Here is a 13,650-nt window from a genome sequence, read left to right on the forward strand (position 1 = left end):
TGTTTTTAGCTTCCTTCTGAATACCCATATGTTATTCATTTCCTTTTTTGTATTGATGGGAAGCTTATTGTATACTTTTATTCTTGACTCAATTACTCCTGTATGGACTTTTGAGAGAGGTTATAACAGAACATCACCTTGAACCCTAAACTAGGATAGTAACACTCAATACAGCAAACAGTTTTGAAGTAACCGATACTCCAATTTCTGATTTGAAGACTGTCAGATTCTGTATATTTATCTTTGCACACTTTAACCTTGCTTACATGGCAATGGTGTCTACAACTTATGACTATTGAATCGCATATAATAGTTCCCAAAGCACATTGAATATACCATTTAGCATAACCTTGAAGCAAGCACAAAACATTAGCTAGCCTTCTCTGTGCATTCCTCTGTATTTAAACTAATGGCCTGAATCAAATTGGTAATTGTGAGATGTAAAATTATTGATTGCTGTAATTTCTTTACATGTAATATTTTGTGTAAATATTGTCTTTGGCTTCGAGTTTAACAACTTGAAGAGACTGTCATCGTTGGTCATGTGGGGAGGAGATGGATCTTTGGAACACGAGGTTCGGGATCTTTTATCGCTAGTGTCAGATTGTAAAAGGGTGTAAAAGATGAAGCTGAATTACTAAAAATCTGTAATGATTTGTAGAAACCAAAGTCATGATGAAAATTGGAAATTGGTTAAAAGTTATACAGGAAAAAAGGGAGGAGAAAAGGTAGATCAGTTTTATAAAGTACAAAAAGGGATTTTGTTTAGGAGACCTAGACCTGACATAGACAATTGGAAACTATGCTGGCCTGAGCAATGTATTGACATGTTAATCAGTTACATACATGAAAGCTTTGGACACTGTGGAGCAACAAAATGTATACAGAAGACAGGAAAATGTATACTTCTATAATATCACTAGGAGGGTGAAGAAGAAACTTGCAACCTGTGATCATTGTCAGAGAGTAAAAGTGAGATACCAAACATCTAAAGGGTTGATGCAAAACATTTTACCAAATAAAAATCTTGAATTGACAGCTATTGATTTATATGGACCACTACCAAAATCAAGTTACATCTTTGTTGTAGTTGATGTTTTCTCTAAATTTATAAAATTGTACCCATTAAAGAAAGCAACCAGTAAACAAATTATCCTCAAGCTGATGAATCATTATTTCATAAATGTTGGTATAGCACAGGCCATCATGTCTGATAATGGGTCACAGTTTACATCAAAATTATGGAAAAATTTTATTGAAGATACAAGAATAAAGCATATTTTGATTTCGGTCTGTCAACTGTCAAGCAACCCAGCGGAAAGGTACATGAAGCAAATTGGAAGGCTTTGCAGAACATATTGTAGTAAAAATCATGTTAAATGATTAATGGAAAATCTCATATAAGATGTGAAACAAATACTAACAAAGAGATAGAGGGGCTGGCCAGTACTTACCTCAGCTCAGTACAGCCGATAGATACACATAAAACAGAACTGAAAATTTACGTTCCTAGCTTTCGGAACTTTGTTCCTTCATCAGGGAGGAGAGAGGGGAAGAAAGGGAAGAGGGGAAAGTGGATTCAGTTACTCACAACCCAGGTTATGAAGCAACAGGGAAAGGTAAACAGGGAGGGTGGCAAGGATGGAGGCATGGTTGTCAGAGGGAAGCCAAAGAGTAAAAATCATGTTAATTGGATTGAAAATGTCACTGACTTTGAGGATATAATGAACAGCCTACAGCATTCATCCGCCGGTTTTTCACCTTGTGAAGTAATGTTTAATAGACGACCGGCAGACTTGATTTCTGAGAATGTTGATTTCCCACCTTGTCAAACTATGACACCCCAGGAAAGGGAGACAGCTGTTAGGAACACTATGAAAAAGGTAGGAGAGGTAAGAAAATGGAGACATGATACAAGAAGTAAAGGAGTACAGTTCAGGACAGGAGATCTGGTTTTAGTAAAAACACAGGAAAAATCTAAATTGATAACATAAATTGATGACATAAATAAAGAAATTTTTTGACATCTATATAGGCCCCTTTGAAATCAAGGAAAACCCACACCCTAATGCCTATGGTCTAATCTACCCAAAATCCAAGAAGTTATTTGGACTGCACAATGTTACTCTACAAACATGACCCATAAAACAGTAGTTAATAAGTAAAATGCTGCTTGAAAAGAAATAGTTGGATGGACCAACTACATCACTTTGTTTTATTATTCAAGGAAAACTTGCTGTCGAAGTGTGAAACTATGTCAGCTAAAAGTATGCAGTAGATTTTGTGTTAATGTGAATTATGTTTGTACTGATTTCTCTTTGTTCTGTAATATACCCATTTATTAAATTTAGAATGAGATCAGTGAGTCAGACTACAGACCATTCTACTGTTTCATAGTAATGTTTCTTAACAGCAGCCAAATGTAATGATGGGCATAATATGTGAGAGGCATTCAATGAATTCGAAAGTAAAGTTCTATGTACTGACTTGGCAGAAAATCCTAAGAAAGTTTGGTCTTATGTCAAAGCAGTAGGTCGATCAAAACAAAATGTCCAGACACTCTGTGACCAAAATGGTACTGAAACAGAGGATGACAGACTAAAGGCTGAAATACTAAATGTCTTTTTCCAAAGCTGTTTCACAGAGGAAGACTGCACTGTAGTTCCTTCTCTAGATTGTCGCACAGATGACAAAATGGTAGATATCAAAATAGATGACAGAGGGATAGAGAAACAATTAAAATCGCTCAAAAGAGGAAAGGCCGCTGGACCTGATGGGGTACCAGTTCGATTTTACACAGAGTACGTGAAGGAACTTGCCCCCCTTCTTGCAGCGGTGTACTGTAGGTCTCTAGAAGAGCCTAGCGTTCCAAAGGATTGGAAAAGGGCACAGGTCATCCCCGTTTTCAAGAAAGGACGTCGAACAGATGTGCAGAACTATAGACCTATATCTCTAACGTCGATCAGTTGTAGAATTTTGGAACACGTATTATGTTCAAGTATAATGACTTTTCTGGAGTCTAGAAATCTACTCTGTAGGAATCAGTATGGGTTTCGAAAAAGACGGTCGTGTGAAAACGCAGCTCGCGCTATTCGTCCACGAGACTCAGAGGGCCATAGACACGGGTTCACAGGTAGATGCCGTGTTTCTTGACTTCCGCAAGGCGTTCGATACAGTTCCCCACAGTCATTTAATGAACAAAGTAAGAGCATATGGACTATCAGACCAATTGTGTGATTGGATTGAAGAGTTCCTAGATAACAGACCGCAGAATGTCATTCTCAATGGAGAGAAGTCTTCCAAAGTAAGAGTGATTTCAGGTGTGCCGCAGGGAAGTGTCGTAGGACTGTTGCTTTTCACAATATACATAAATGACCTTGTGGATGACATCGGAAGTTCACTGAGGCTTTTTGCGGATGATGCTGTGGTGTATCGAGAGGTTGTAACAATGGAAAATTGTACTGAAATGCAGGAGGATCTGCAGCGGATTGACGCATGGTGCAGGGAATGGCAATTGAATCTCAATGTAGACAAGTGTAATTTGCTGCGAATACATAGAAAGAAAGATCGCTTATCATTTAGCTACAATATAGCAGGTCAGCAACTGGAAGCAGTTAATTCCATAAATTATCTGGGAGTACGCATTAGGAGTGATTTAAAATGGAATGATCATATAAAGTTGATCGTCGGTAAAGCAGACTTAGATTCATTGGAAGAATCCTAAGGAAATGCAGTGCGAAAACAAAGGAAGTAGGTTACAGTACACTTTTTCACTCACTGGTTGAATGCTGCTCAGTAGTGTGGGATCTGTACCAGACAGGGTAGATAGAAGAGATAGAGAAGATCCAACAGAGAGCAGAGTGCTTTGTTACAGGATCATTTAGTAATCGCGAAAGCATTACAGAGATGATAGATAAACTCCAGTGGAAGACTCTGCAAGAGAGATGCTCAGTAGCTCGGTACGGGTTTTTGTTGAAGTTTCGAGAACATACCTTCACCGAGGAGTCAAGCAGTATATTGCTCCCTTCTACATATATCTCACAAAGAGACCATGAGGATAAAATCAGAGAGATTAGAGCCCTCAAAGAGGCATACCAACAATCTTTCTTTCCACGAACAATACGAGACTGGAATAGAAGGGAGAACCGATAGAGGTACTCAAGGTACCCTCCATCACACACCATCAGGTGGCTTATGGAGTGTGGATGTAGATGTAGATATAGATATTTTTAAAGTAATAAGACATTAATAGTGTTTATGTGTAAGAAAACAAAACCTTGTCATTTGTAAGCAATGCCAAATGGAACATTATTTAAAAGATAAAGCAAATGGAGATATTCATCAGATTATGAGAGTGTACACTGAAAGACCAGGTATGTTGTAGTGTGTTAAAAATATGGTGGGTAGTCATGAAATTTAATTATGTGAATTAAGAATGTATTGAGGTTTAGAGCATTATGGAGACAGTTGTTGATGTGTTAACTTTGAAACTCTTGTGATGGGTTGAAGGTTATGTGGTACTAATTTTGAGTTTTATATTGTGAGAGAATATTTTGTGATAGTTTAGGCAATTTAATGTTCAAGTGAATGAAGAGATGTTAGGAATTCATCCCATGCTCTGTTGCACAATTTGAAATAATTTCTATTCGTGACAGAATGCTATTTGAAACACAGGAGAGTAAATCAAAATGAAACACTTTTTAATAATGATGTGAAGTTGAGGTATAAATACTAACAATCAGACACAATGGAAGTGTAGAGTTTGTCATGATTTGACCTATAAAGCTGATGTAGATGTACAATGTGAGTATATTGCAATGATAGAGACACAATCATATAAGGAACATCTCAGCTACTTTATTATAAAGGAAACATTAAATCATAAATATTTAAACCAGTACGACTCAGAAAATACAGTGCCGATCATGTATCATTGAATTTGTACTTGCCTCATTATGTGATTACATTTGTCACATATGCATGAATTTTCCCTAAGAACATTGTGTATAAGTATTGCATCATTTTGAACTATGTCTATTTTATGTATGTGGTTAAAAGAACCTGTTTATTATAGAATAATGATTTCTTTAGATTTAATGGTTGTTTTGGGCACAAGCCATGCCATATGGTATGTTATTGAAACACTTATATTAAAAGGGTGTGAGAGATGCCCTCATTCCACAGTTCACTTAATGTATTGTAAAGAAACCCCTAACACCGTTATCTGCTATCAGAAGAGTGAGTTTAACTAAGATGCATTGAGTCAGTGTTAAAGTAAACTTGAATTTATACAGATACCATATAATTATGTACCCATTTTAACATGGCTCTGCAGCTACCACGATCAATAAGGTGCCATATTTTGTTGTTAGCTATAAGTCCATTGCACTTCTTACTCAATACAGCCTATGTAACCTTCAAATTGTATATTATCCCTTGGGCAATCAATTTTATTACTAACTTTTGGAACTGGAATTTTTATTATGACGTGTGTATTAGATATATTATGTTCCATATCTATACTATAGTTAGAGATATAGTTGGACTCACACCCTTCTTAAAAAAAAAAAAAAAAAAAAAAAAATTCTGTCTATGCACGACAAAACTTCCTCCAAAAATTAGTGCTATAATGGACATTTCAGAAAAGAGATGAAAAAAGCATAATACTGAAGGCTGAGGAGGAAATAAGAAAATATGTTTATAAATTACCATGGACAACCAGTATTGGGACACTATGTGAGCAAAGTGGTGATCATCTGATGGACATTTATCAAGAGATGAGACGGCATTGATAAGTACCATAATTGCACTACCGCAATGAAAATTGAATACTGTGTAATCAAAGACTCAAACGGAGAAAAAAGAAATCCTCCAGCAATTTAAATTTGTGAACTTGAAGAGCCTTAAACCATATGTTAAAACTTCTGCATGAATTCAGCTGTAAAAGTTTGGACTTATCTGACCTGTTGTACATCCTTTTCATAGTGATACAAATTAATTAAGAAATATTTAAAAAGCCTAATTTGTGTGGAATAATTTTAAGTAATATCCTTGTTATGTTGTACTCAGTCAGATCTCTTCTGGAGTAAACAATTTTGCGTGTCTTAGGACATATTAATCAATGGGAAAGTTAATGTTTTCACAAAGTGCTTATGTTCCATAGCAACACACAATCCCATGCAAGGCATGCATGGAATTGTGTGTGTGTGTGTGGGGGGGGGGGGGGGGGTATTATAACAGAATGACACCATGACCCCTAAACTAGAATAGTAATACTTGATACAGCAAACAGTTTTGAAGTAACCGATACTCCAATGTCTGATTTGAAGACTGTCAGATTCTGTATATTTATCTTTGCACACTTTAACCTTGCTTACATGGCAATGGTGTCTACAACTTATGACTATTGAATCGCATATAATAGTTCCCAAAGCACATTGAATATACCATTTAGCGTAACCTTGAAGCAAGCACAAAACATTAGCTAGCCTTCTCTGTGCATTCCTCTGTATTTAAACTAATGGCCCAAGTCAAATTGGTAATTGTGAGAGTGCAAAATTATTTATTGCTGTAATTTATTTATATGTAATATTTTATGTAAATATTGTCTTTGGCTTCGAGTTTAGGGTCTTTTATCACTAGCGTCAGTTGGATGAGGTTGTGATACAAATATGTGGTGGAAGATGCTTGAGTGCAAATTTGGTGAAAGACAATGTTTCATATCATATTGGTGTAGAAGTGTTAAATGTGAGAAGATTTATTAAATATGTGATGTGCATAAACTAAAATAACTCTTTTTCTCTAAAAAAAACAAAATAACATGTTACCATACAAATCAGTTAGTCTCATCCTAACATAAAGAAAACCGTAGGTACCTGTCAGTGGAATCACTCCTAGACTTAACAAAGCCAAGATATACTATGAAGACAATAACAAAGCCATCACCATAAAAGCTAAGTACCAACACTGTTCGTATGTGTTAACGACCTCTAACTGAATTTGAACCTCCTGTAGATCCTAAAGTCACCATGTGGACAAAGGAGTAGGACAACTTATAGACTGTGGAAATTTAGGAAGGAAGAGGTCTGTTAAAAGTTGCAGAGCCTTGGTGTTTCCAAAACTTACAGAACACTTTCTAGGACTTCTCTTTTCTAGAGCTGAAGCAATGGAAGCACAGGTGAGGTTGTGGCTCTGTCAACAAAGTCAAAAATGCTACAATGACAGTATCAACAAACTGGTCTGTGGCTGGAAGTAATGTTGTAGTGTTTCAAGAATTTCCGCATAAATTCTAGAACCACTCGGCCTTCTACCATCTCGAACACATGATATTTTAAATATAAGTGTGAGAGAGTCTATTTACTGCACATCACTTGTCTGTGTGTGCAGGTCTGAAGTTTATTGTCAGACGACTATAGATGTGGTGGTCGAACGGCGCTGACAGGTGCTTGCCAGTCAAGCTGTGGAATCCATAGTGAAAGAACAAGGAATGTTTATGTATTATGTGCTGTTTTATGACTTTGACTATTGTAGTGAAAAAAAAGAAGGACCATTGAAGAACTGTTAATTAATGTTCATTTAGGACATGGAGAGGATAAGACATGTATTGAAATTCATATGGAGAAAGGACCATGTTATAAAGCCAACCTTACGTTATACATAAATCTACTTCGTTTCTAACATTTGGAGACATGAAGAGACTTACTTGATAGTATTTGTTTATGTGGAGTCTGAGATTTGTAAAAAGTTTGATGTTCAAATATACATTGTTGAGTGAAGCAAAAGAAACTGCGTACACCTGCTTATTTTCATAAGGAGAAAGAGTCTTGAGAAATTCCTGTTTCTAGCAAATATACTCCCAAGAAGAAAAGAAAAGGAGGTTGTAGCAGCAAGCTAACCAGCAAGGAAAATCAGATGACAAGTCATATTGACAAGTCATATTGTTAAAGAAGTGGGCGTTCACACACATACTTCACCACTTTAAGTCGTCCAAAGCGTTAGAATGTGTTCTTCGCCAGGACGACTGTGTTGAGAAACAAATATGTAGATGTGAAGTATAAAGATGTAGAATGTTAATGACTTTTTTTATTTAAAAAAGCTTTAAGAGTTTTCACATTAAAAATTTGGAGGTATTACTTTTCAGCATGCTCCCACTTAATGGCATCATGAGAATTGGTTGCTCATGTCTGTGGATCAGTCCTAATAAAATGAGTGCTCTATAGCCAATGGGCATTACAGAAAGCAATGTACTGCTTTTTGTTTTTCAGAACAAAAAAAGAAATTCAGAATAATTAAGTGGCAGTGTGTAGATGGTTGTCCAAATAAAGGGAGGTGTAAATCTGAGTGGAACGATTTCAAAATGGAAGCATAAATACCAACATTTAATGCAGGAGTATAGCATAAATAAAAATTGCAAATGAGACACAGACAGAGATTAAGCAGTATACACATGAGAAATGACAAGTAACTGTTGATTCAGAAGCTGTGGTACTGAACACATATCACATTCTGCATAACAACTGTCCACAGTTACCTCAGTTACAAGAAACAATGAGAAATGTATAATATTTGGACCACTGCTCCCATGAAGGAAATACTTTTCTTGATGTGGCGACCACAGAAAACAAATGAAGAGCAACTAGATGCACTTTTATGGACCAAAACATAATGGAAATTGAGCTACTAAAATATAATTCTGTTGCAACCAGTCAACTCCACTTACATCATAATGAAAGATAAGTCTTCAAATGGAATATTTCTTATTGAATTTTATGTCATGGTTATACAGACTATATGGAAGCAAGGCTTTGAGATGGGGCTATTTAATCCTTGTGTGTTAAAATAATCTCATAGTGGTAAATGAGATGGCTCCCTAAATGGAATGCTACTTCAAGCAAAGTGTAAACCAGCAGTATGAAGTTTGATTAATATAAAGTGCTCTTCTGTATGGGAGCTATTATGAGGATGTTCTTTCTCACAGATTCACAATGCCTCTATGATTTAATACCACATCTAGCAGTAGCTACGACTGCTGGGAGCCACTTTGAAGCAGGAGATCTATATGATTTCTTTGGCAGTTTTCCATACAGTACCAAAGAGCTGTCAACATGGAATTTGTGGAGTAGTTGAATTATTGGATACAAATGAATGTCAGGAGTCATATAGTTAATATCTTAATGTTTACTAACACCAATCCGGACCATTTCAACTAATAAACTAAACATATTGGAAGGAATGTGTATGAATCTGAAATACAAAAATTAATTCCAACTGAAACTGTAATAAGTTGGTTCAAGAAAACACTAAAAAGAATTGGTTAATTGTGGAGTTGAGTTTACATGAATGTAGAATCATGTTGGGAGACTCCCAAGAACCACCAGTACAATAGCAGCCCCCTCATTATCTGATACCATACAGGGCTGGAACAACTGAACTACATCTTTTGCTAGGAGTTTGACCAGTTATCACTGTCCCCAGAAATGAAGACCATCCCACCCGCAATCCTAGTCACCTCTCCTAAAGTGGTATTCTGCTGCATACCCAATCTCTGCAATATCCTGGCCTATCCCTATGCCACATCCATTCCCAACCCTCACCACATACTCCTGTGGAAGACTCTGGTATGATCTGTCTGATTCGCTCACTCACTACATCCATTCCAGCCCATCACAGGCTTATCCTGTGCCATCACAGGCACAGCCACTTATGAAAGCAGTCATGTCATATGCCAACTCTAGTCCAATCTCTGCACATATTAGGTGACTTTTCCAACCTGCCTAGTTTTTAGATTTTCTGTTTTCTGCCTTTCTTAAAAAGTTACAACAAATAAATACAGAAACTATGCCATAATGTAATTTACCTTTGGTGGTGGAATCACTCTGACACCTGCATGCATTAAATTGTGAGCAACTTTGTGCAAGTCCTCCTCAGGTTCATAATGGTGATCAGCATCATCAGAATGGTTTATAAGTTCATGTTGTGCAATTGGACCAGGTTTCTTGTGAATAATTACACCTGGACGAAGCCTGCAAAAAGAGCAATGTTTAGTGAGAATTCTTAAATTAGCTTGCCATAAGAGAGTTACAATAATGACACTGCTATTTATTTATGACAGAAAGCATAAACAGAACTTGAGATGAGGTAGCAGTAGTTAACTGTGATACTGATGGGATGGTGGTGGTAATTGGGGAGGGGGGGGAGGGGGAGGGGAGGGGGAGGTAGGTGGGAAATGAAAAAGTAACAAGGGTGGATACTGAAGGCAGGTGGGTTGTAAAACAGAAGGATGTGCTGGAGGGACAATTCCGACTAACACAGTTCAAGAAAACTAATTTGGGTGGAAAAGGGTGAGGGATTGAAAGAGTTTGAGAAGTTGTTACTCATTTCTGGGTATGGCAAAAGGTACTCGAACCCAGACAGATGATCTGCATATCTCCTGCTCTGGGATGATACTCTTTAGTGAGATGGATACTTCTTTCTAGTAGGTTTAAGATTGTAGTTGGGTAAATAGGATTGAGGGAAGCCCCGGCAGGGAAACTATGTTTGTGGGCCAGTTTTGGGAGATAGTGTTTTAAATACTTTAACAAGATTAGGAAAGAGGACAGTCTGATTTATAAATTAATATTACAAGAGCCTGCTGAAAAGTAATGCCTTCAAATTTTTTATGTGAAAACTCTTAATAATATTTGTTTTACTTAAAAAGCTTTGACATTCTACCTTTATATTTATTTCTAAACATAGTCACGCTAGCAACTAACACATTTCTCCTAATTTGTTGATACCATCACTGTAAAATGTTTGTCTTTGGTGACGGAGCCACAATCTCATACCTGCTTGCACTGCTTCATTATTAAAAACCGAAGCCCTCAAAGGCTGATGAAAATTGGATTGGGTCAAGTTGGGACTGGGTGGAGGATGATCGAAAGTGAACCCAAGGCATCAGATTGTTGCAGCACTCATGTGTCATCTGGCATTGTCATGCTGAAGGAGAAGGTCCTCCATGTGTGGATGAATTCTTTGAAATCAAAACTTGATTACGCCAAATTGTTACATTACACACCACCATGTTACACTAGAATTCTGATCCCTCTAGTGCCAGAGGACTGCAAATGTGTAGATATGAAGAATAAAGATGTACACTCATGCTCATAAATTAAGGATAATGCTGATACATGGTGAAACAATGCTGTGGTGGGCAATTTGCGGGTTTAAATCACCTCGGGATATGACCATGCCGTGCATTTCACCTGCAGTCGTCTCATGGTGGCACTGGCAGCAGTCCACATACACAGAGGTGTGTTGGTGCATGTCAGAGTATGGTGCAGTGAGTAAGCGTGCAGACGTTTTCAGATGTGCTAATGGTGACTGTGTGTTGAAAATGGCTCAAAGAACAACATATTGATGAGGTTATGAGGGGAGAATACTAGGGCAACTGGACGCTGGTCAAACACAGCAGGTCATAGCACGGGCCCTCTGTGTGCCACAAAGTGTGATCTCAAGATTATGGCAATGATTACAGCCAACAGGAAACGTGTCTGGATGCTACAGTACAGGATGTCCACAGTGTACTACACCATAAGAAGACCGACATCTCATCATCAGTGCCTGCAGACGGCCATAGAGTACTGCAGGTAGCCTCACTCGGGACCTTACCATAGCCAATGGAACAGTTGTGTCCAGACACACAGTCTACAGACGACTGAACAGACATGGTTTATTTACCCAGAAACCTGCAAGGTGCATTCCACTGACCCCTGGTCACAGGAGAGCCCGTAAAGCCTGGTGTCAAGAACACAGTACATGGTCATTGGAACAGTGGTCCCAGGTTATGTTCACGGATGACTCCAGGTATAGTCTGAACAGTTATTTTGATCTGCGTGAACCAGGAACCAGATACTAACCCCTTAACGTCCTTGAAAGGGACCTGTATGGAGGTCATGGTCTGATGATGTGAGGTGGGGTTATGATTGGTGAGAGGAACTGTAACAGGTCAGGTGTATTGGGATGTCGTTTTGCACCAGTATGTCTGCCTTTTCAGGGGTGCAGTGGCTCCCACCTTCCTCCTGATGGATGATAACGCACGGCCCCACCGAGCTGCCATCGTGGAGGAGTATGTTGAAACAGAAGATATCAGGCGAATGAAGTGGCCTGCCTGTTCTCCAGACCTAAACCCCATGAAGCATGTCTGGGATGCTCTTGTTTGATATATCGCTGCACATCTTCAAACCCTGAGAACACTTCAGGAGCTCCAATTGGCACTGGTGCAAGAATGGGTGGCTGTACCCCAGCAGCTGCTCGACCACTTGATCCAGAGTATGCCAAACCATTGTGTGGTCTGTGTACATGTGCATGGTGATCATATCCCATATTTATGTTGGGGTACATGCACAGGAAACAGTGGCATTTTGTAGCACATGTATTACGGGATAGTTTTCTCAACTTATCACCAATACCGTGGACTTACAGATCTGTGTCATGTGTGTTCCCTATGTGACTATGCTATTAACGCCAGTTTTGTGTAGTGCCACGTTGTGTGGCACTACATTCTGCAATTATCCTTAATTTATGAGCATGAGTGTAGAATTACATACATATTAACAAGGTTTGTAACACTATTATGAAAAGGAAAGTTGCTACTCACCATATAGCAGAGATGCTGAGTCGCAGATAGGCACAGCAAGAAGACTGTCACAAATAAAGCTTTCAGCCAATAAGGCCTTTGTCAAAAATAAACCACACACACACACACACACACACACACACACACACACACACGAGTATATCTGTTGTCTATTTTTGACGAAGGCCTTCCTGGCCAAAAGCTTTACTTGTGACAGTCTTTTTGTTATGCCTATCTGGGACTTAGCATCTCCACTATATGGTGAGTAACAACTTTCCTTTTCATAATATTGTTACATTCCATCCTGGTTTTTCATTGTTTATTAGTACAATTTCTTTTATTTAAAAAGCTTTTACAGTTTTTACATGTAAAGTTTGGAGGCATTACTTTACAGCATGCCCTCATAGTTGCTAAGGTTACAAGTAAATAAATGCTATGTGCTACATATAGATCTCCTAAGTGTACACTTATTGACACTTCATGCGAAGCAATAGTTCTCTGGAGAGAAAAATCATTCATTCGTGATAGAACCGTTTCAGCATTTAGCTGAACTGATACAGAGAAAAAAATGGAAAATCAGGGTGACCAGATGAGTAGCTACTTTGTAGCTGAACTTTGCTCTTCCTGAACATGGCGCCCATCAACATTTTACCACTGAGCACTGAGTGGCCATTGTCTAATACCAAAACGTGGATTTTGTTGACCATTTGTTAGGTTTCAACCTCCACTAAACATTACAGATGCTCAACTTTACTATTGTTCATTCCACTACAACAAATTTCTGTTGACCTCTTAAGTATTCATTGACTGATTAAAATAAAAATACAACTGCTCTTCATACTCAGATAAAATTCCTGTCTTGTGAAAAGAGTATGATGATGAGCACTGTGATATTTGAACTTCTCTAACAACATTTTATGAGTTACACAATGGAGACCTTTGGATGGATAATTTCATTTCTAACCACTTTAACCCTTTCTCAACTATGTTAGTGACTAGAAACTTTGGCAATTCTAGATGGCAAGCTCAAAAGTATT

The 13,650-nt window shown here is 37.9% G+C and overlaps 1 protein-coding gene across 1 annotated transcript in view; it reads right to left on the reverse strand.

Moving 5' to 3' along the window:
- LOC124799146 overlaps positions 1 to 13,650 on the reverse strand; it is a 311,021-nt gene that overhangs the window by 43,504 nt on the left and 253,867 nt on the right. Inside the window, exon 5 of the mRNA XM_047262684.1 lies at positions 9,857 to 10,022. Coding sequence (XP_047118640.1) covers positions 9,857 to 10,022 — 166 coding nt within the window. The remainder of the gene's footprint in view (positions 1 to 9,856; positions 10,023 to 13,650) is intronic.

The sequence above is a fragment of the Schistocerca piceifrons genome, chromosome 5 (assembly GCF_021461385.2).
Source record: "Schistocerca piceifrons isolate TAMUIC-IGC-003096 chromosome 5, iqSchPice1.1, whole genome shotgun sequence".
In the NCBI taxonomy this organism is placed as follows: Eukaryota; Metazoa; Arthropoda; class Insecta; order Orthoptera; family Acrididae; genus Schistocerca; species Schistocerca piceifrons.